The sequence below is a fragment of the Pistacia vera genome, unplaced genomic scaffold (genome assembly GCF_008641045.1).
Source record: "Pistacia vera cultivar Batoury unplaced genomic scaffold, PisVer_v2 Contig367, whole genome shotgun sequence".
Lineage (NCBI taxonomy): Eukaryota > Viridiplantae > Streptophyta > Magnoliopsida > Sapindales > Anacardiaceae > Pistacia > Pistacia vera.
The window spans coordinates 39,428-61,359 of record NW_022196187.1 but is presented as its reverse complement, the minus strand read 5'-3'; the positions used below and the strand labels follow the sequence as shown (position 1 = coordinate 61,359).

Here is a 21,932-nt window from a genome sequence, read left to right as displayed (position 1 = left end):
GTTAAAGGAGATCCCAGTTAAAAACCTGAAAAATGGTGGTATATAATATATTATCTATAATTCTAACCTTTAATCAAAACATGACGAGGTTATATGTGTTTTTGTAGTTTTGAAACTAAACATTATATGATAATTACCATCTGTCACATCCTTCTAGTATTTCTCTTACCACTCTCCCTTCATCTCAACTTACACTTCACAATGCCTTTTAACCATCATCATACTCCATCAAAGCCGAAAAACTATAATAACAAGTTCAAATTTTGATTGAAATAAAAACACTAATTACTCAACCAACCCTATGTATTTTGCAAGGAAAGAACATTAGTTTCCAAATGGACCGATGATTATATACAGTGTCATAATTTTGAGTCAAAGTTTTAAGTTTGATCTTTTTACAGAGGGATGGTGGTGTTTGTAATAAGTAATTTTAAATTGACTATAATTAATATGATTGGTATTGACAAATTAAATTTTATATGTATGTTTTGATTTATTTGTTACTGTTGACTATAATTTCAGTCTAATGTTATCTGACATGAAATTATAATTGTCCATCATCATACAATGAATGCTGGTCAGATCGAATTCGAATGAGAATCTTAAAGAGAAAAGAAAGCCACCAATTGCAGTGAATGTGAATGTGAATTTGATACTTGCCAGTGAGTCACTATGATGTATCGTGGCTATCCCCCAAATTTATTCTTTCTTCTTTAAAGGATAAAAATAGATGTATATTTTATATTCTTATCTTATCTTTTGAGTTTCATTAAACTAGCCAGATCAAATAATAATGTTTTATTATTAATCTTCAATTACATAGCCGTAGTTAATTTAATTTTACGTAAAAGTTCTTTCCACATAGTTGTAGCTTATAGTGATGTTTAAATAACGATGCTCTGATTGGAGAACAGAATATTGCATTTAAAAAAAAAAAAAGAAAAAGTAGAGAAAAGGAAACAAAGAAAATGTGGCCAAGTTTGCAGTTATGGCGATTAAATTCACATGCATTGGGCCCCAGAACAACAAAACTTTCGCGGAAAATGTGGCCTTCTAATGCTGATATAACAACTACACAAGTGCCTGAATGTTTCACTCTGGTTGATAAATCTGAAACAATTAAATGAACAGAATTTTAAGATATTGATTGACCAAAGTAAAATAAAGGTCTGCAACTTTGACCACATGGGTAGTTGGTAGAAGTTATCTAGAATGTGTTCAAAATTGCTTTGGATTAAGAAAATGTTTCTGAATAGAAGGTTTTTTTTTTTTTTTTTTTGGGCCAAAAATACTTAAAAGCACTCTTTAGGAAAATACAAGTGTTTGTCAACACTGTAAAAAATATATACAATATGTTTTTGGCAACTGAGTTAAGTTTTCAACTGTATAAAAACACTTTTTAATGTATCATAAGATCTGTATCTTCCTAAAAGAAAAAGTATAAGAAGAAAGAGAAAAAGGAAGGGAAAAAAAGAAAGAAAAAGTAAACCTTATTCTAGTCTTTGAGCCTTTTAGTGAGTTGTTTGGATTCTTTGGGATTGAAAGGGAAAGATGCTAGACTTTTTGTGACATAAATCCAAGTTTATCGGCTAAAATGAGGCCCTACATTAACTTTTCTTTTATTTGAATCTACCTTCCCTCTATCTCCGATCTTTTTCCTTTTCAAAACCATTTTGATCATTTTGCCCTCCCATCTAAATCTATTTCCATCCAACCCTTTGCTGCACTGCATCATCCAAAGTTATTGTGCGAGGGCCAACTTCAAAAAACCAAAAAAAACAAAAAAAGTTTCGCTCTATTTCTAATTTTCCTATAGCTGGAGAATCTGGCAAGTGCTAGTTCGATACTTGGACAAAGAATCCTAGCGATGAACAATCATCTGCTTAAGGTAGAGTGCTTGAGATCGAGAATAAGCAAAATTTAAATCCATATTATTTATTGGAAGCTCCAGGGAAAAAGTAGTGAAAAGTGGCTGATTAAGGTTCACAAGTTTATGTTACAATATTTGGAAGTTGTTTCATCCAAGAATCTCTCTTGTTTCTAGCTATATATCTCACGATCTCTCATATATAGATATGTACAGTACATAAAGATACTTGCTCAACAAACCATCTAAAGTCTGGGCAAAAACCATCTGGTTCATTATGCTCCACAGGCGACCAAAGCAGCTATATGAGCTTGTGAAAGATTGCTCCAAAGGTAAACATATATATATGCATACATGAGGATACTTCCCTTGTTTTCCTCTGTGTTGGGATTTGGATTGCTTCCCCAACAGATTCTTGCATTGAGGTTGGTTACTCAATTGTGATCATAAAACATGAAGGGAGAAAAGGTGGCTCCAATTTGTTACCAGTTGCACACAAGAGGTAGTAAGTTTATTGTACTAAATTTCAGCTCTGCTCATTATGTGCTCTCATGGAAATTGAATGACCGTGACAAGGCTGCAGGGTTGGCCTGCAACACGGCTGATGTGCCAGGACTAATGAAATTTCTGTCATCACCCTTTGATTGAAAGCCCTTAAATAGACCTTCCCCAGAGTTGGTCTTGTCGCTCTTAATCCCAAGTGCTGCCCATATTGAACTCTTTGCAGCTTTACTGCGATCATCAATCCGCAAAGTCTTTGGGACTAAAACAGATCTTTCTGGATTGTTGGTACCTTTTGAGGGTTCTTTTTCTGAAGAGTTGCCTGGATTAATTATGTTTCCATCCCTTGAATGTTTCCCCAAGGTTAGACTAGCAGGAGTAGAGTGTGGGGCATATTGACTAAGAGAAGAAGATGATGGGGAGACACAAGGCATATTCCAATTTTCTGGCACTATACGGCTCCAATAAGATGTTTCTGGGTAGAATGAGACGGGAAAGCTTGACGGGTACAAAGTAGGAGGAGGCATTGGAGAGTTCCATGGATAAGGCCAAGGAGGCCCTGGAAAGTAAGGTAATTGAGGGGTAAAACATTGATAATTCTTAGTCCTTGCTTCTTGTGAACCAAAATTTCCTCCTTTTTCCGATGAATGTGAAGCTGTTGTCGAAGATCCACTTGACCGATCCTCCCCATTATCTCTTCCTCCATGAGATACATGAATTCTTTGTTCAGGTCTATTATTAAACCCATTTTGAACACAATTCTGTCTCTTATCTGAAATGCTCAATACGGAAGCCACAGATTCACAGAGTGGAGAATCTGATCCAAAGTTAAGGACAGTACCATTTCCGAAAGAGGGGTTATGAACTCCATTTGCGACATTGGCCTGAACCGTACGGAGAGCTTCTGATATCATAATTTGCCGATAATATGAAGTTGAAGAGCTTTTGTTCTTGCGGCGACCAGCACCTACGGGCACATTCCTCATGGTTCCTCCAGCAGTCCAGTATCTCTGACAGTTTTTGCAGAAATGCCGGGGCTGGTTGACGTTGTAATTGTTGTAGTAACAGAATTTGGTATCCATGCTGTTACATCGAGGACATGGAAGTATCTTGTCCGGCTTTCTCAATGGTTTTCCCTGTGAAGTACTTGTCTCACTTTGTTCTTCATTCTTTGAGCTTTTCAGCGACGAAGTTTCTCTGTCAACAGAGGGAGTTTTGGGGTTATCGCTAATGACTGATGATGTGGGTGGATCTTTGAACTTTTCAGAAGATCCATCTTCCAGTTTATCCTCAGTCACTTCTTTTTCTGACTGTTCCTAAAATTTCGATGAGCAATAGTTCCAATCAGATAAATTATTATCTATATCATAATTCATAAGTAACAACGAAGCATCGAGATTATGTAAAGCCTCGAATAAGGAGTAAATATGGAAAAATGATTGTCGTGAACGAAAATTCTACTTCATGCTGATGCATAAGTCTAATCGTCGATTCCAGTCTGTTGTACAGTTTTGTTGTTCAAAGTTATGCTAAGAAATAAGGTTGATTTATTGATGACTTCATGTTATAACTGAAATGAGACGAGTAGAGGAACCGAATTCAGGCCCAGTTTACTAGAAACAGAGAATTCCCAGAATTTTACATAATATACTCTAATTCATATTGCGGAAAATTATAATTTATTTTAGAAATCCAACACTACAAACGAATTATTTTATTAAATCAACCCTTCAAATGAACATGGAGAGACCGTGCAACTAAACGGTAAATTAAGAGGTGATAAGAAGAAGAAGAAGATATTAGGTAAATTGAAGATTTGTTATAGTACGGAAAACAAACAAAAACCTTTGTTGAGTTCGTCAGAAGCTTTGATCTGACAGTTTTTTTGTTTCAGATGTTAATTTTTTTTCACAACTTAGATTTCAAAGGAGCTTATTTCTGATAACTAGCTGATCCAAAACTTTTGACGCAATAATAACGAATAAATTCCTTTAAAGAGATATCTGAAAGCTACTGTGCTGCAAAGCAGCTACGAAACATTTATAAGCGACGAAATCTTAAAACCAAAACCCTGAAAATTATTCCAAAGGGCTAAAATTAAAACAGAAAGGTAGTGGTTGTGGACAAACATAATATTTATATAAACAAATTACAGGCGAAAAAAAAAAGGGAAAATATGAGCGGTTGAAAACTAAACTGAAGTCCATGTTCCCTCGTGAAATCTTGAGAAACTAAAATTAACCCATCAACAATACGGAAGCTCTGAAAAATGGGGTGTCGTTCAACTCGGAAAATAAGAACATGAGATGCTCACAGAATTAACAGTACTCAATGTATTATAAACAGTTACTCAGATAATATTCATACCTCATCATCGGGTTGTAGTTCCATATTAGAGGTGTCTTCATGTAAAGAAGTTTCAAGGTTGCGATCACAAGAGTCCTCAAAATCATCAGCAGCAGAAGAAAAGTGATGATCATAATTACACTTTACTGACAATGAAATCGTTTTACCAAACAGCTTTATAGCAGAGTCTTTAACTTCTGACATTCTCGTACTCCTTACAAATACAAAAGCTACGCAATTTGTTTCACTTTACAGTACTTAATGTTTGTGTTACCTGTGTGGTGTTGTAGTTACTTAGAATTAGAATGTCTGGTTTTTTGGTTCGAGCAGACGAGGAAGATGAGAGAGGAAGTATGGTGAAAATGAAGGAGGGGTTTAAAAGATATGGGGAATGACACATCAGCAAAGGTTAAAAAATTGTGAGCCACAAGTTCTTGTGGCCTTTGAGATTTTTCATGCTGTCTTGATTCCCCCATTTTGCTAGAAAAAGATAGTGCTATTTTGTCACTCCATTTTTCCATTTTTTTTCTTTTGCCATGTCACCTTCCTTCCTTCCCTTGCCTTACATTCATAATTCCATTCTTCCAATTCATTTCTTTTCTCGAATTGTATCCTAACATTCATAATTCAATTCTTCCAATTAATTGTTTTTTAATTTAAATATCAAAATTCATTAATATTTAAAAACTTTCATTTAGTTATAAATCATCTAAATAATTCAATTAATTAACACTATTGAGCATAAGAAAGTTGATAAATATAACATTCAATCCACTATTAAAATATTTTGGATTTTTTTCTTATCTATCTCAAATAATAGATAAGACTTCGTCTTTCTTTTTCAATGATGAAGTGAGTAAGAGATAAAAAGATTACAATAAATAAATAAAAATAGTAAGTGCATTGAATAAAAAAGAACTGGTTTTTATTTGTAGTCTGATAGGAGAAAACTCAAATTCTTGGTCTGTTTTTGTGGTGCTCTCCTCTGTTCACAACCTATTAAATGTGAAGCCACTTGCCACATAAGCACGTGGCAATAGACCCACCTGGCTCCCTTATACAGCTAGCATGGATTTAATACTTTGTTTCCTGCCACATCAGCACCATATTCTTAACTGGCCCACCTGCAAAAAGCGAAGTGAAAAGCTCAGTCGGACAATATATCCTTCGCCTTAGCATCTCCAACAAATAGCATCACGCCACGTACTACTACTATAGCATCTACCTGTTTATTGAATGCTAAAAAGAATCTTCTTCTAGTGGCTGTCCTGCACCCATATAATTCTTGGTAACTGACACGGTTCAGTTGCTTATAGAAGATAAGACGGGACCAGACCTTTTTCTCTTGCCCAACAAGTCCTCTCCGATTTTTTCGACTGTCGCTTGATTTTTCCATCAAACCCTTCTTTTTTCTACTATTTCCCAAACCCACCTTAGTCTTTTTACTTTATTTTTTACACATTTTATGTAAATTTAAGAGTTAATAACATTTATCCCCTTGGGGGCGTTTGGTTTGGATCATATTATATTTTATTATATGGGTATATTATATTAACAGAAAGAAAAATTATCTTGAAGATTACTTAGAATGTTTAGAAAATGTATTTAATTGGTTTCAATAAATTAGTGAATAATTTGTTTGGTTGGAAAGATAAATAGGTGAGTATATTATATAAATTATTAAGTTTCCCTCCTTTTTAAATATTAATATAATAGTATTTTTTATTATTATTTTTTGAATCACTCTTTTAACTCCATACATTTGAAATTTTACTAAAACACCCAAGTCATATAAAACATTAATTTGTAGCAAAATCACCCCCATCGACCCCAAGCCACTGCCGACAGCCAGCCACAACCTTCGGCTGTCATCAGTAATTGATAGAATGGCACACGATTGGCTGTATAAGGTCGACCGTGCGTCGGCAAAGCCAGAAATGGCCATGGATCACAAATTTATGATCGGAAAACGGCCAAATCTATGGCCATTTCATAGCAAAAGAAGTGGATGTGAAAGGGCCACAGATCTGGCAGTGAAAAAGCCAGATCTTTGGCCGTGCCATTTCATAGCCAGATTTATGGTCGTGAATCTTTGGCTATGAAACAACCATAGAAACGCTAGATCTGGTCGTTTCTAGCCATGGATCTGTGATCCATGGTCGGAAAAGGCCTTACCAGCGCACGACCAGCAAGATCTCGCCAGTCGTGCACCATTACATCGAATGATGTCGGCGGTCGATGGTGGTGAGTTACAGCCGATGGTGGTCTTGGGTGGCTGGGAGTATTTCATTAACACTTAAACTTTTTTTTTGTGGTTGGGGTGTTTTAGCTAATTTCTTAAATGTAGAGGGACTGGATAATTGTTATTTGCTAGACATTTGAGGGTAATTGTATCCGAAATGGTTTTTAATTAAGGGCAAAATGAGTAGAAAAATCATATTACCCCGGTAATATTTTAATAACACCCCCTAACAAGATAATAAGATTACCTCCCATATGACCAACAGTAAATACTATTTGTAATAAAAGATTACCGTAATATTTTGTTATTTGCAAATCGAACACCAGAATTTTACAAAATAAACAAAGATTACCCTCGTTGTCATATATATCCCTGATCCAAACGGTCCTCTTGATGTATAATATAATAACAAAAATTCACTTGAGATTTCTAAAATAACGTAAATTATTTTGCCGTTAAGTTTTAGATGTTAAAATAAATGATAGGACGACAATTTGGTAATTTTTACTAACTTATAACATATAAATTATAAGGGCTCACTAATGGTTCATTAATGACAGGGGACTTCTATTATTTCATAAAATCTCAGGGGAATTTTTTATGTTATATAATACCTCAGGGAATCAATGTTAACTTTAAAATTTAATCAGTTGTATGAAATTACTACATAACTGGATTTAACGTTTTTGATAATCCGCAATTTTTTTATTTTTTTTTTATTTTTATAACATGCAACGTCCAGATAGTAATATCAAACACCCCTTACACAATTTTCTTTTTGAGAAAAATGGTTATGCGGTATTTTATAGGTTTAGTGTTTTAAAATGCACATGAAACTTTTTATTGGATTGAAATATTTCAACTCAAACAAATTGAAGACTTGCATGAAAAGAAGAAAGAGAATGAATTTATTATTTATATTTATTCATATTCAACTTCATCTATTGTTATTTCTCAAACTCTCTTCAATTTCATCTATTAGTCAATTTCTTATTTATATTTATTCATTATTCAATTTATTATTTATACTTATTCATTATTCAATTTCATCCATTTTAGTTATTTATTATTTTATCATAATGAATTCCCCAAATTATGGATTCGGAGGATCATCATTCTCAAATGAGTATTATGTTCTAATTCCTCTATCCACCCAAGAAATGGAAGAGTTCGATCTATTTTCACCATTTCCAGATGCAGCAATTCAAAATCTAGACACGGTTGGGATTGTGTCCAGCCAAACATAGGCGAGCTGTGACACCATTGCAAGACCGACGAAGAGGCCTGTGTCCGGGGTATGGCAATTTTTTACTAAATCAAAACGGCCAAAGCCAAATGGGTTCGGGGAAGAGATGTATGGGGTATGTAATTTTTGTCATACTACGATCGGCGCTGAGAATGAGACTTCTACGATGAGGTGGCACCTGGAGAAAAAGCACCCTATTTAATGCAACATGGTTCAACTTCAAGCGGAATTGATAAGCAAATACAAACTCAACTTAATTTTAATCCACAATCCTCAACTCCCTCAAACTGGCAATACAATTCACTCTTTGTATGAGAGGAAGTAACAAAATACATAGCTGATATAGACTCTCCGATTTCTTTATCTAGAAAATTTATTTTTTGTTGAGATGATTAGAAAAGCTTTTTGTCCACAATATAGGCCTGTTAATAGAGGTATAAGTAGAAGAGACATAACAAAACTTTGTACTAAAATAAGTGATAAACTTACAAAAGAATTTAAATTTTTTTAGAATATATCTATTGCACTTACTTCCAACATATGGGCTGCTTGATTAAAAACAGATTTTTTTAGTGTCACAATACATTACCTAGATCATAGTTGGGGTTTACAACAAAAATTGATAGGTTTTAAGCCATTATATGCTAAACATAGTACTAACACTGTTTATTATACAATTATTGAAGTTTTGTAAGATTATTTATTATCTGAAAGAGTTGTGGTGCTAATGCTTGATAATGTAGCTGCAAACACTGCAACAATTTTCTTATTTCAAAAGAAATTGGATTCGCTTGGTGAAGGCAAATTTTTTCACCATAGATGTACTTGCCACATCATCAATTTGATTGTTAAAGCAGGTTTAGAAGCTATACATGCGAGGATTGATAGAGTGCACGTGGCTATCAGATTCATTATCGGTAGCAATACAAGATGGAATAAGTATGTCAAGTATTGTCACCAAGAGGAGCTGTCAGTTCAACCAAAGAAGCTATGTTGTGACATGCCTGTCCGTTAGAACTCCACGTACCTGATGTTGCAAAAAGTTATACCAACCGCAAGACAAATTACAGATTTCATCAACTGAAAGAACTATTCAGACGAAGTTGTCAACAATTCTAATTGGACGATTTGTAGTATTTTTCATACATTTCTTAAAGTTTTTTTACAATTCCACTAATGCATTAAGTGATATTTATTGTCAGACTACTAATTTATCATTAGATATTTGACTTCAAATTTGTAAAACCTTTGATAGACATAGATATAATCTAGACCTAAGTACAATTGTTTTAGAAATGGAAGCAAAATACCAGAAATATTGGTTAGATGTTATATTCTTATACGGATTAGGTCTTATTGTAGATCATAGGTTTAGATTAAGCATATTTAATTGTATAGTTACTGAGATAGGCTAGCATTTAGAATATGACTACAGTTCTTATTTGATAGAATTTAACAGAAAATTGAAAAGTAATTTTTCTTTCTATCAGAATAGGTATAGTGGAACACCCATCTGAGATGACCAGCAGGAAACTAATGAAGACATTCATAAATAGGGATTGAGCATCAGGACGTATATGGAACTTAGTACCTGTGGTGGTGGATGTAGTAGCTCTAGTGCGTACAGACATGGACCAAATAAGTTATAACGATATCTGCAAATGGCCACTACATGACCAAGAAGGAGAAACGCGAGATGGATGTGCTTCAATGGTGGAACCAAAATGCAAGTCGATTCCCCATTGTAACCCAAATGGCACATGCCATTTTATGTGTGCCAGTTTCCACAGTTGCATCTGAGTCAGCATTCTCAATTAGCAGCCGCATTATTGAAGATAGAAGATGCTTTTTAACCAATGAGATGGTTGAAGTCATTACATGTTTATGGGATTGGATTCATGCGGATAGAAGACTATAGTACAACCCCGAAGATTCTGAACTACTCAACCTCTTCAAAAACATAAATTTTGACGATGTAAATTAATAATTAAAAGAAAACAAATTTATTTAATTGTTTAAGTTTAAATTAAATTTGCACATTGTGAACACTATGCTAAAATTAAATTATCTCTTTCAATTAAAACCATATAAATTTATAACCATCCATTTATATTTATTTAATTGTTTAAGTTCAAATTAAATTTTCACATTGTGAAGCTAAAATTAAATTATCTCTTTAAATTAAAACCATTAAAACCATTCATTTATATTTATTTACTAATTAATTAAAAATTTACAAATCACCCCCTGATAAATTACGTAAATCCCCTTACATAAATATCCATTTAGCCCCTATGGGCCCATGATCTGTCCTAGGATCGGTCTAGGCCCTAATAAAACTCATGGGCCCAAGATCGGTCCTTGAGGATTTGGGCCCGGTCCTTCAAGGACTGGTCCCAATTTGGGACCAGGCCTTGAGGCCCAGGCCCAAGACCATCTGGGCCCAGGCTTGTCCACCTCTAATATCGGTGATGGAATTTTTTATGACCAGGAACAAATGGTTCAACAATTGGAGTTGAAACGAGAAAGTTATGCCGTTTCGAGTATGAGTTGCAAATCTTGGAACATGCTTGAACCTAGAGCATGCTTCAGTATTTTGACCATAACTTGAGTTGTAGACCTCAGATTTGGACAATTCTTGAACCATTAGAAAAATAACTCAAAGGGCTACAGTTCTTATTTTTATGAAATTGAACTATTCAGACGTTATAATGCTCAATTTTCCACATCTTTGGTCACCTCAAAAAACAAAATCTTTGCATTGGTGAAAGTGTTTCAGGGTAAGAGGGAAGTAACAAAATTGCGTGCTCATTGCAACAAAAAAATAATTCGCCATGGCAAAGATCTTGGAGTCTGACTTCTATGCAATTTTTGTAAAGTATTATCTGAGTTTCATTATCCTAACTTGAATAGGATTGTCCTAACCACACTCCTAAAACCCTAGCACTATAAATAGATGTCTTTATATATTTTTAAAGGAGGAGGGAGAGAAGGGAGAGAGAAGGTTGGCCACAATTTTGGAAGATCAAAGCAATCATTCGTGAAGCTTTGAATCACCAATTAGAGAAGCTTTCTTTTATCTTTTCTTGAACTTATGTCTATTATTTTTACAATGTTTGTTTCTTTCATGACAATTATGAACTGAATAATGTTTTCTAGGGCTAAGATGTAGCCCAATTTATGACTATGTGTTGATGAATTGTTGTTGATTTTTGTTAAGCATATCTTTTCTAAGTTTTATTATGGTTCTTAATGCTTCAATTCTTTTAGGCATGAGAGTTGAATGATTTAATGGACTAGGTTGAGATCGAGAGATGAAATCTAGTTAGTCTAATGTAATAAAACTATAGATTGAGCGAACGCTACAGATAGACCGCGATTTGTGTGATTGTGGTAAATTCCATAGAGCTTAATGATCCCTTAAGACCTAAATTCAATTTAGAGATATCTTGGGTTGGTAATAAAGGGTTAATTCGGTAATTCTTTGAGAGAAAGTTATTGGAATTCTAGGGAATTTGGTCTTTAGAAAAAGCTTAATGAAGTTAGCATGATTTATTAATACATAAGATTAAATTGGTGTGAAATATGTGCCATAGGTTTAGTCATATTGTATAACAACTAGTGTTTTATTTTGTTTGCAATTTTATTTCTTTAGTTTTTAATCTATTTTAAAATGTTAGTTTTTATTAATTCATTCCATAAAGTTTTGGTTAATCAAATAGTAATAGGATAGTTTATTTTGGTACTTGGTAGCTAGTAATTCTCTAGGGTTCGACATCTGTTTACTCATTCTTTATTATTGCACGATTTCTTACGCTTGCGAAACCCTTGTCAGGAAGAAGATGATAATTTAACGAATCGTACCTAGCTAGGTGGTTGAATTGCACCTTGCCATGTGCAAACAAATTAGAATCGTTAATGGTGGAGGTTAGAGGTAGAGCCAGCGGTAGAAGAAAAAAAAATTATTAAGTCAAATAGTAAAAGGTATTTTCACGTTTACAGTGAATGTACTATGTCAATTAACGGATTTTACTAATAGATCTTAACGGTGGGTGGGAAAGTGTCATTTTGAAAGTTTTTGGGTGGGAAACTGTCTTTAGGCTAAACGTTGGGTCGGAAAATGTCGTTTACTCTTTAAAATATTGGAGACATTAAGGTGAATTTGGGATGTTGTAACTTCTCTATAATCATTTATTTTTAAAGTAATAATAAAAAAATGTCTGAGAAACAAATTTCAAACTGATTATGGACTAATCTATTTTTTCTATAATTTATTTTGTTGAAAGATTTAAAAAGAAGATATTTCTAAGTTTTAGGATTCAAATAAGCTTTTAGATAAATTAATTACCAAAATCCTCCTTGATTAAATATAAATTATATATATATTTTTTACAAAATACTTTTAAAATTAGATTAATATAATGATAAAAAATATTAAAAATAAATACAAAAACTTGCCAAAAGAGTAGTCAGCTAACTGCTGTAGGCATTGGCTATCCATGTACCATTGCTAACAAACTATCGACGACGAGTGAAATGACACCATCGACACCATTAGGATCACTTGCTAGTGATCTATGTGATGGTGTTAGTGATGTGTTTGGGATACAAAACTGCAAGTCATCGGAAAAACATCCAACATGCAAACTCTGTGAAAAACTCAAACCTAAACCCCAGGATCTGCTGAAACAAGTTTTGAGAATGATCACTACCTTCCCGGTGAAGTTTCGACTCCAGTGGACCTTCCTAAGGTATGATTGAAGCCTCCTGGACGTAACGAGTGGGTGTGGAAGAACTTTCAAAACTCTTTTTCATTGATTTGTGTTTGAAACAACTTTCAGAACACACAATCTGAAAAGAGAATGTTCAACTGACTTTTTGAGAGAATTTTTTGGATCAACAACTTGATCTTGAAAATTTGATTCTATATCTTGCATGTTATAGTGACTTTGGCCTCTTTTCATAGTTAGTGGAATTTCATGGGGAAATGTACTGAGCTACACCAAGTAACTACTTACTTAAGCTTGGCTTGATTGCTACAATACAACGCTTGAATCTCTTACTCGAGCTTGCTATCTATATTGAAACATAGCCTAACTCGCACTCGAGTTCAAGCTTACCATAAGCGAACTCAAAGTCGAGATCGCTTTTGCCCAATTCCATCAGTGGGCAATAACAATTAAGTCCACAACTTTACATGACATTCATGCAAGTGTTCCTCCACTAATTATACCAGCTCATAGTTGAGCTCAAGCTCGAGATCATCGCTCTTGCCAAAATTTCACCATTACCTTAGACTTCACATGGCGATCATGTAAATCTTTCCTCTACAAAGGTATTAAACTATTTAACACATTTGATGCAAGTCTTCAAACGCCTTCTATAACTTATTCTAATTTAATTTACCAAACTATTCTAAATAGTTCAAATTAAATTAAAATGTAGTACACATATATTGTCCAAGATAACTGTTATCGGCTTCCTAGTGGACCCATATAGAAATGTTTAATAACTAGCTTCAACATATTCAGTTCCTTACCCCTTTATCTCATAAACTTAGGAATCAAATGCATTAACGTTGTCTGACTCCACTAAAGGGACAATGTTGCACTCTTGAATCAAACACTCTGTTTATCATAAACTTCAATAATTTAATCCGATTAAATTATTTCCTTAAAGCCATTCCATTTAGTGATAGCTACATATATACTCTCATATTACACCTATAATTGGAACTAGATTGCTATACTGGTATACGTTTCCAATTACATCTTATCCTTGTGACCAATTTTAGTCCCACTAAATGATAAATGTTTAATGATCACTTCATTAAATGCTTGGCCAAATCTCATCATTCACGTCCTATTAAAACCCACAAGAGGGTATCCCTTAAACCTTTTGGAGTTATGAATTCCATATCTATGGAACAGTGTTGTTAGGTCCATAGAACTACAATCCCAATCAGCCAGGGTATTGACCTATTAAACAACAAAGTCTCGCCTTCTACTCCAATCAAAGACTGCAGTCGATAAATCAAAGGTACACTTCCCACTTAGGATATAGGTACATATGCCTAAGTGCTAAGATGTGAAGTTTATGTTTTTCGTTATGGTAGTTACACAGAAATTATAAACTTCACTTGGTTTTGTCCAATGCATATATAATGCACAAGTGTTTTTGCCCTGAATTCCCTATTTTAGTGATTCGAGATTCATCACCTCCATCGAGATAGACAACACAACAACCTTATGGAAACAGAGTGCCTAGTTCATGTTTCTTGGTTGTGAACATAATTTCAAGCTACGATGAAATCTAGTATCTCCCATATATGACTACTTCACAAAAATGAGCATTTCATCTAATTCGGTAGCTCATGATTCTTTGACCATTGATCTATACATACATATGCACATGTAAAATAAAAGGAGTTATATGATGGTAAAATATAATAATTTTATTTATTTAACAATTGTTTACAGTCTCTCAGAAAAACGCTGTACTCTTAGGGCATAACCCCAACAGTTAGTGGTTTGTCTAGAAAGCACATAGGTATGTGGTAGTGAGTTGAAAAGTTTTGTTGAAATGTTTCTGGCTTGTTGCAGTGTAATGCTGCCATATTTTCTCAATGGTGTCGGTATTGTCACCTCACTAGTCGTTGGGGTTTGGTCAAAAACTCCATTGACCGGCTATTGTAATTTTTAAATTTTACGCTTTTTATTTAAGAAATTAAATTTTCATATATTTTACTAATAAAACAAAGTTATTTTAAAATATCTATTTGGGTCTTTTTGCATTGGTCTCAATTCCTAAAATAAAAGTGATTTTAAAATTAAATAAAACAAACAAATCTTACATTATTTCTAAAGTTGACCCATAAGTGATTTATGGGACAAGCTATATCAATCCAAAACTAAGCCTAAATATCTTGTCTTACAGTACTTTTAAGTTGTCTCCAACTGATTAATCTTAAATAGTATTTTTCTTAACTAATAATAGATGTATTAATGTTTAAATTTGATATTTGTTTGATAAAAAATTGATGTTTATGTCCTTAATTTAAATGAAAAGAAATTGCATGGTGACGCTAGAGTAGGGATGTCAATGGGGCAAATTGGGTTGGGTATTGTAAAACCTGTATAGAAAAACAATCCGGGGTTTGAGCAATGAATGAGTGCAAGTGATAGTGATGCTTCAGGTAAATATTCAAGGAATAATAAATGAGTTGAGAGAGAAGAAATGCTCAGAGATTTATAGTAGTTCGGAGTTCTATCCATAAGCCTCCTACATCCACTTCTTCAAGGCAACCTCCTTGAAGTTCCACTAGAATTGGATTGCGCCAATACACTAGTTTGACAGGATTTCACCTCTAGATTTATAGGATTTCACCCGCAAAGTGTTTGAATAAAAGTGTGAGAAAGATTGTCTTTTCAACTAGGCTTGAACACACAATAAGAACAATACTCTCAAATGTTTTCAAATGGGTACAATAAAGTGATGATTTGATTTGGATTTTTAGCTCCAGGGATTATGTGAGAGTGTTTTTTATAAGACTTTGAATCTCTGATATTCTCTCTGTCTTTCTTTGCAATAAAAAGCTTTATTTATTGCTTGACTTCCTCCCTTGAAGGTAAAGAGTCATTGTTGCACTTAATGCAGTCTTGAAAAGTCTGTAGACACAGAGGAACGGACACTCCACTATCGCGAACGTTCTTTCCTGACACCAACAGTCATTTCGTACAACTTTAGGGTTTTAGGTATGATCATTCCACCATCGCTAGCGAGCGTGCCATCATCATGAACGATCATTCCACCATAGGGAATGATGAATACATTGGCTCCTTAAAAATCCATAAGGAATTCATAAGCATGCACGACTTCCTGGAATGTTGACGTTCAACCAAGAATGATCTTATCATTCCACTTTAGATACTTGAACTTCAGCTTGATCTTCAAGGCTTGTCTTCCAAGATTTGTTAAAGGTGCGAGATGTTTGAATTTTGAGTACTTTGACTTTTGACTTGGATGGAACGGGCATGTTGCTTGGTTATGCTAGTGTAAGCGACTTGACTCCATTTTTTGCAGAAGCATGCATAATCACATGGAACGTTGTCATGATGAGAGGAACGTCCATCTAAGCAAATTTGTGATACAAGGAGTGGTCATTCCTTTGTCTTGCATGGTCATACCAAATAGGAAAACTACATTTTTTTGTTATGACTTCTTGTCATACCTTAGCACGTTTGTTAGATAACCAATCAACTCTTTGGTTAGTTTTGGCACATGAAAACACATGATAGCTCCACAATCTCCCCCTTTTTTATTGATGAAAAAATTATACAAAATTTGAGTTTCATATGAAAGTATAAAATCATACACAATATGCCAAAAACAAAAATTGAAAAGCTCCCACTTAGAATATGCATATCCCAAAACAAGATGAGGACAATTGCTTCCCCTTACATAGAGCATATCCATTCTTGTTTTTCAAATAAGAGTGTAACACTCACTTTGAAGATCAAAAGAAGAAATTCAAGACTTCAACATCTTTCGTCAACACTTTAACACCCACCCTTTTAAATATGTCTTATTACTTTATTTCTTTTGTTGTTTTTGTCTTTGCATGATTTATTGTGGGTGTCGTGGTTCAGTACTCAAGTTGTGTGGCTACTGAATGGTCTTAAACATGCTTGGCAACCTCGTCATTATCACTCAGGCTGTATCTCTCCACCTTACATGTTGTTATTGTTGGATATGTTCTCAAGTGTGTTGGACTATTTCAATTGTTATTGATTTTATTATCGTTTGAGATCATTTAATGCTAAGTTGGGGAGAATGTTTGTAGTTGTCAGTCATTGAGGACAATGACATTTGAAGTTGGGTAGAAGTGTTGATTTGATTTTGTGTTGAGTTGAAGAATGTGTGTTGATTGATTATGGGTTGAGTTGTTGTGCTTAAATTTTTGTGGAAAATATGTTGAAATCTTACTCTTGTAGGTCCAAAAGTGGAAAAAGTGAGCTATTTTTTAAAATTTCATGAATTCATGCACAATCATTTTGTAAACAATTAAGGTCCAAGTTCAAAGGTTTTGTGACATTTGTGAAGGTAGTTTGTTGCAACACGATTTTAAACATTGAATTATTGTTTCTATTATGTGTTAGGTTTGTCCATAATTATGGTTAGACACTGATTTGTGTGAATGTCATGTGTTTTAGTGTTTATGCAAGTCTCCCACATACTTTTCATGCCTATTAAGCAAATTTTCATTTAGTATCTTGTGTGATTAAAAATGTTAATCTTTGTCTTTGAAAGTGCTAAACTGTTGGTTGATGATTTTGTTTTGATTTGAAGCCTAGTTGACTTGCTCAAGTAAACCCAAAGGGTGTTCTAAACCTAATCCCCTAAAGCTATGTAGCTTGTGGGTGGTTGGCCCAAAGCTCGCTATATGGGTTCTCTAGAAAGCTTACTAAGTCATTACATAGATCATGAGCTTTACATATATATAAAAGTTTTTTACTTGTAGCCTAGTTGGGTCGGTTAAGTAAGTCCGAGGGGTGTTCTTCACTTAGTGCCCTATAGCTGTCAGGTTTGGGAGTCATTGACCTAAAGCCTGCTACATGGGCCTTCTAGAAAGCTTAAAAAGTTAAGACAGGATAAAGGAAAAATGAGAAAACAAGTGATGAATGAAAAATAATGAAAACGAAAATTGATTAACAATCTTGTATGGAAAATGAGTTGTATGTTGCATGCACATAAGTTGGGGAGTCTTGCACTACATTCTTACATTATGACAGGAACATGGGATGCGTGTTTGAGAAGCATAAATGGAGATAGACAAATCTTGACAGAAACTTTAGTTCTTTATTTAGGATTGTGTTGTTGACTTGATGTGTTCAAATTCTTTACTTTACCTTTTCATGAACGCCTTGGCTGTTGATGAATATGGTTGTGTATGGTTTTATGAGAATGATAAAAGAGTTGCTTTGACTTTATTTGAGGACGAGCAAAGAGTAAGTTGCGGAGTGTGTTAGAGTCATGAAATGAATCTATTAAAGTGATTAAAATGCCCCATTTGTGCTTGAAAATGAAATTATATGGAGACAAATAAGAGAAATTATGAATTTATGCATGGAAATCATATTCTGAGTTTGTCTTACTAATTTTGCATGCTTGAATTAAAATTTTGGATTGAGTAAGTTGATACTAGAGTGTGATTTATTATCTAGGGTTGATTTTATCTCTTTTGTGTTGTTCAGGGGTCAAATTAATATGAATAATTAGGGTTTATTTTGTCATTTTTGTTTTGTGTAGGGATTGAACTAAAATTTGTCGCATTGACTATAAAAATAAATCCAAAGGTCGCAAAACCGAGGCCACCTCTCGGCAACCCTAGCTGACCACTCATCTCCACTTTCTGACGAGCCTCTTCACCTTCCCTCATTGTTGATCTTCATTATTCTTCACTTCTTGTCGTAGGCTATGCTTCGTATTCCCTCCACCGGCGATGTTTGGACTTCCATGGCATTCCTCCATTTTTTTCAGTGTCTCTTGGACTTCTTGGTGACTGATCAACTTCCTCTTGTGCCAACCATTCCCTTCCTAGCTTCGTCTAAGCTCTCCCACACCGATTCCATTGCGATTTGGCGCGAAACTCTTCATATTCTGTCAATGACTTTTCACCTTTTTGGTGTCTTTTTACTCACTTTTTGGTGACTTTTCACCTTTCGACCTATCGATTTGTTTTCCCCAACACCTAGTCCACCTTCTAGTAGTTTCATCATTTCACCACAAGCCATCAGGAACCACCACTAAAAGCTGCCGCCATTGTGACTGTTCATCTTCCTTAGCCTTTTTTGGTCTTCCTTGTCCACAAACCACCTTCTCCAACTATCAGTGACTCGTTTTCCACCATGATCAGCAATTGTCTAGCTTCTCTAGCCGTTGTCGACACCTCCATGAGAGGTAGAGCTCCCAGTTGCCTGTCACTGTGAAGTCTAGACCAAGATTGATGGCCACGGTTCTTCATTGCAGCTTTTGACTAGTTGGATTGAGCCCAGACAATTGGAAAATTAGTTAAGTTTCTTGTATTCAGATTATATTTACTTTCATTTTAGTTTGTTTGCGATGTTTTTATATTATTATGATGATTGACGTGTTGAATTGATAATGTCCATGGAGAACGTTTGTTGATATAAAACTTTTTGCACAATTGAATGTTGGTTTGAGATTATTGAATGTTTATTATTGCCTTCAATTGCTTCAATTCTGATTGCAATCAAGTGATATTTGCATTTACTAGTATTTCTGCTAGGAATGCATTTGTTGTGTAATTGGTTGATTGGTTAATACAAAGTTGATGGGTTGTATTCATTAGCGTTGTACCAACTAGTGGTATTTAATTGTTAGAGCTTTTGCTTAATCGATGATCGTCTTTAACCAATCGATCTGTAACTAAGACGACATGGAGACATGGTGGATTATACCTAGATTGTTGGGAGATGTTTTTATTGATTTTCCGAGCCTTGTAGGTTTAGGAAATTGGAGAGTGAAGAGAGGAATTGTGGGAGTTAGTCTTGGGTCGAACCAAATCCGTAAGGGCAACGTCTTTAATATTAGTGTTTTAGTTAACATTCTTAATTTCTTGCAATTAGTTAATTTTCTTAGTTGTTCATCAATCAAATTACTCAATTTACTTGAATAAACATTAGGTTGACAGTCATTACTCCATGTGGATTCGACCCTGCTTACCGCTAACTATAGTATTTAGGATTATTTTTGTAATCGTAATGACCGACTCGACACTTTTCTTCCTTACAAGTTATGATGTAATGACTGCTTTATACTAGGGTACTCATAGAAAAATATTAAGTAGAAGACATGAATATTAGCAAAAGTAAATGGGCCCAAAAATTTTCTTTTATTACATATAAGCATTCTTTATACAAAATAAAACTATCATTTACAAAATGATATTAAAACAGCGGACAGTGCAGCTATTGCTCCTCGCTTATCGATGCCCGTCCAACCACGTTCTCACCTAGATCTTGCAACCATAAAGAAAACAACGGGGTGAGCACAAAATAATGTTCAGTAAGTAAATCCTACTCGACTGTCCCCGTAACTTCTTTCTCTTAATTCTTTCCTTACACTCTTTCTCATTTCATTTGTTTTCTCTTTCACACAGCTCTCTTAACTTCTGTTATATGTCACGGCCTCATCTTACCGGAGGCACGGCCGGGTGGAGTTCACACAGCATCAACCCACTCTTCATGACTTTCGGGTGGCGATCACAAAGCACTGACCCTTTTTTTTTTTTTTATAACTATCGGGTGGAGATCACAAAGCACCAACCTGTTTTCATAACTATCGGGTGGAGATCACAAAACACCAACCCGTTCTCATACCTATCGGGTGGAGATCACAAAGCACCAACCCGTTCTTAGTGCTCTTCTCATTCTCTCTACTCTTAGACTAGTTCATTCACACAGTTCTCTACTTTTTCTCAAACTACTTCTCAAATGCACAATTAATGCATATGGATGGTTCATGTTCAGTAATGCACTTAGGAAATGACAATATGCAATGTTGCAAAAATTAAGGTTCACAACTCATGCTCATACTTCTCTTAGGCATTTCATCAAACAACTAGTGTGCATACCTACACTCCACTTTATTTATAAGTCTATCCCTCTCTTGATCTATCCAAAATGGGAGAAAACTCCCTCACCAAGCTGTAATCCCTGCCATAACTTAACACTTCCAAAAAGATTTCTCAATCTCCTCCAATTTCATCACAAACTACATTCTCCCCACACATCACACTTCTCAAGTGAAGTGTATTTAACAACCACAAAATAACTACTCATCTCAACACAAGTTCTCAATAACATAACATATATCATGCATAAATAAATCTCTACTCAAAGGATTTCTCAAATATCAACTTGGATTGGGATTTACTTACCTTGTGATGGTGTGATTCCACTAACACTTCTCTTTTCCTTTGGTAGATGTCTTTTCTCTACACCTTTAAACAATAACACATTAAGACCTCAACACCTTTATAGGTAAATTTCACATCTAGAGCAAGGATTCTTACCTTAGGATGCCTTAGATCAATTCTCTACCAAGATCCAACTAAAAACCCTAAAAAATCCTTGAAAGCTTAAAGGAAGAATTGAGAGGAAATGGAGAATGGAAGAGGCGGTGGAAGAAGAGTAAATGAAGGGTTTACTAAACTTAACCCCTTTTTAGCTCAAATTATCTTCATTCATTCCCATTTTACCCTTACTCTTTCTTAGGAATTTCACTTTTGCCCTTTGAATTCTTTGCAAATGCACCCCCATTTAAACTATTTTCCATGTAATTTCCTTGCATTTCACTCCCCACTTTTCTTACTAATTAGAGGTAGAATGGTCATTATGCCCCAAAGGAAGAATTCTCTAGAAACTCAATACACATTTTGTCAAGCCCTTCGCGCGGCGAAAACTTATAGAACCTACACCGTAGATTTTAGGACTTCATCGCCGCGGTGAAGCTTCTTCTTCGCCTCGGCGAAGTCTGTAACACAAAAATTCGCCAAGTCTTTACAAATTTCAGGGCAACCACTCAACCAACTCACAATATCCATTCAACCAAGGACCAACCAAACAATAGTAACAATATAACAACTCAATTAAGAGCAAAACAATAAAGATTCAAGCAATGCAACGTAAATTAGCTACATACCTCAA

General features: G+C 34.6%; 1 protein-coding gene across 1 annotated transcript; it reads right to left on the bottom strand.

Moving 5' to 3' along the window:
• Positions 1-1,910: 1,910 nt before the first annotated feature.
• On the bottom strand, positions 1,911-5,125 carry LOC116140268 (cyclic dof factor 1-like). The gene is made up of 2 exons (XM_031425916.1): positions 4,736-5,125; positions 1,911-3,684 (listed from the first exon to the last, which is right to left on the bottom strand). Exons 1-2 carry the CDS (start codon positions 4,916-4,918, stop codon positions 2,407-2,409), a joined length of 1,461 nt encoding a protein of 486 aa, XP_031281776.1. The 5' UTR covers positions 4,919-5,125; the 3' UTR covers positions 1,911-2,406.
• Between the last annotated feature and the right edge of the window lie 16,807 nt (positions 5,126-21,932).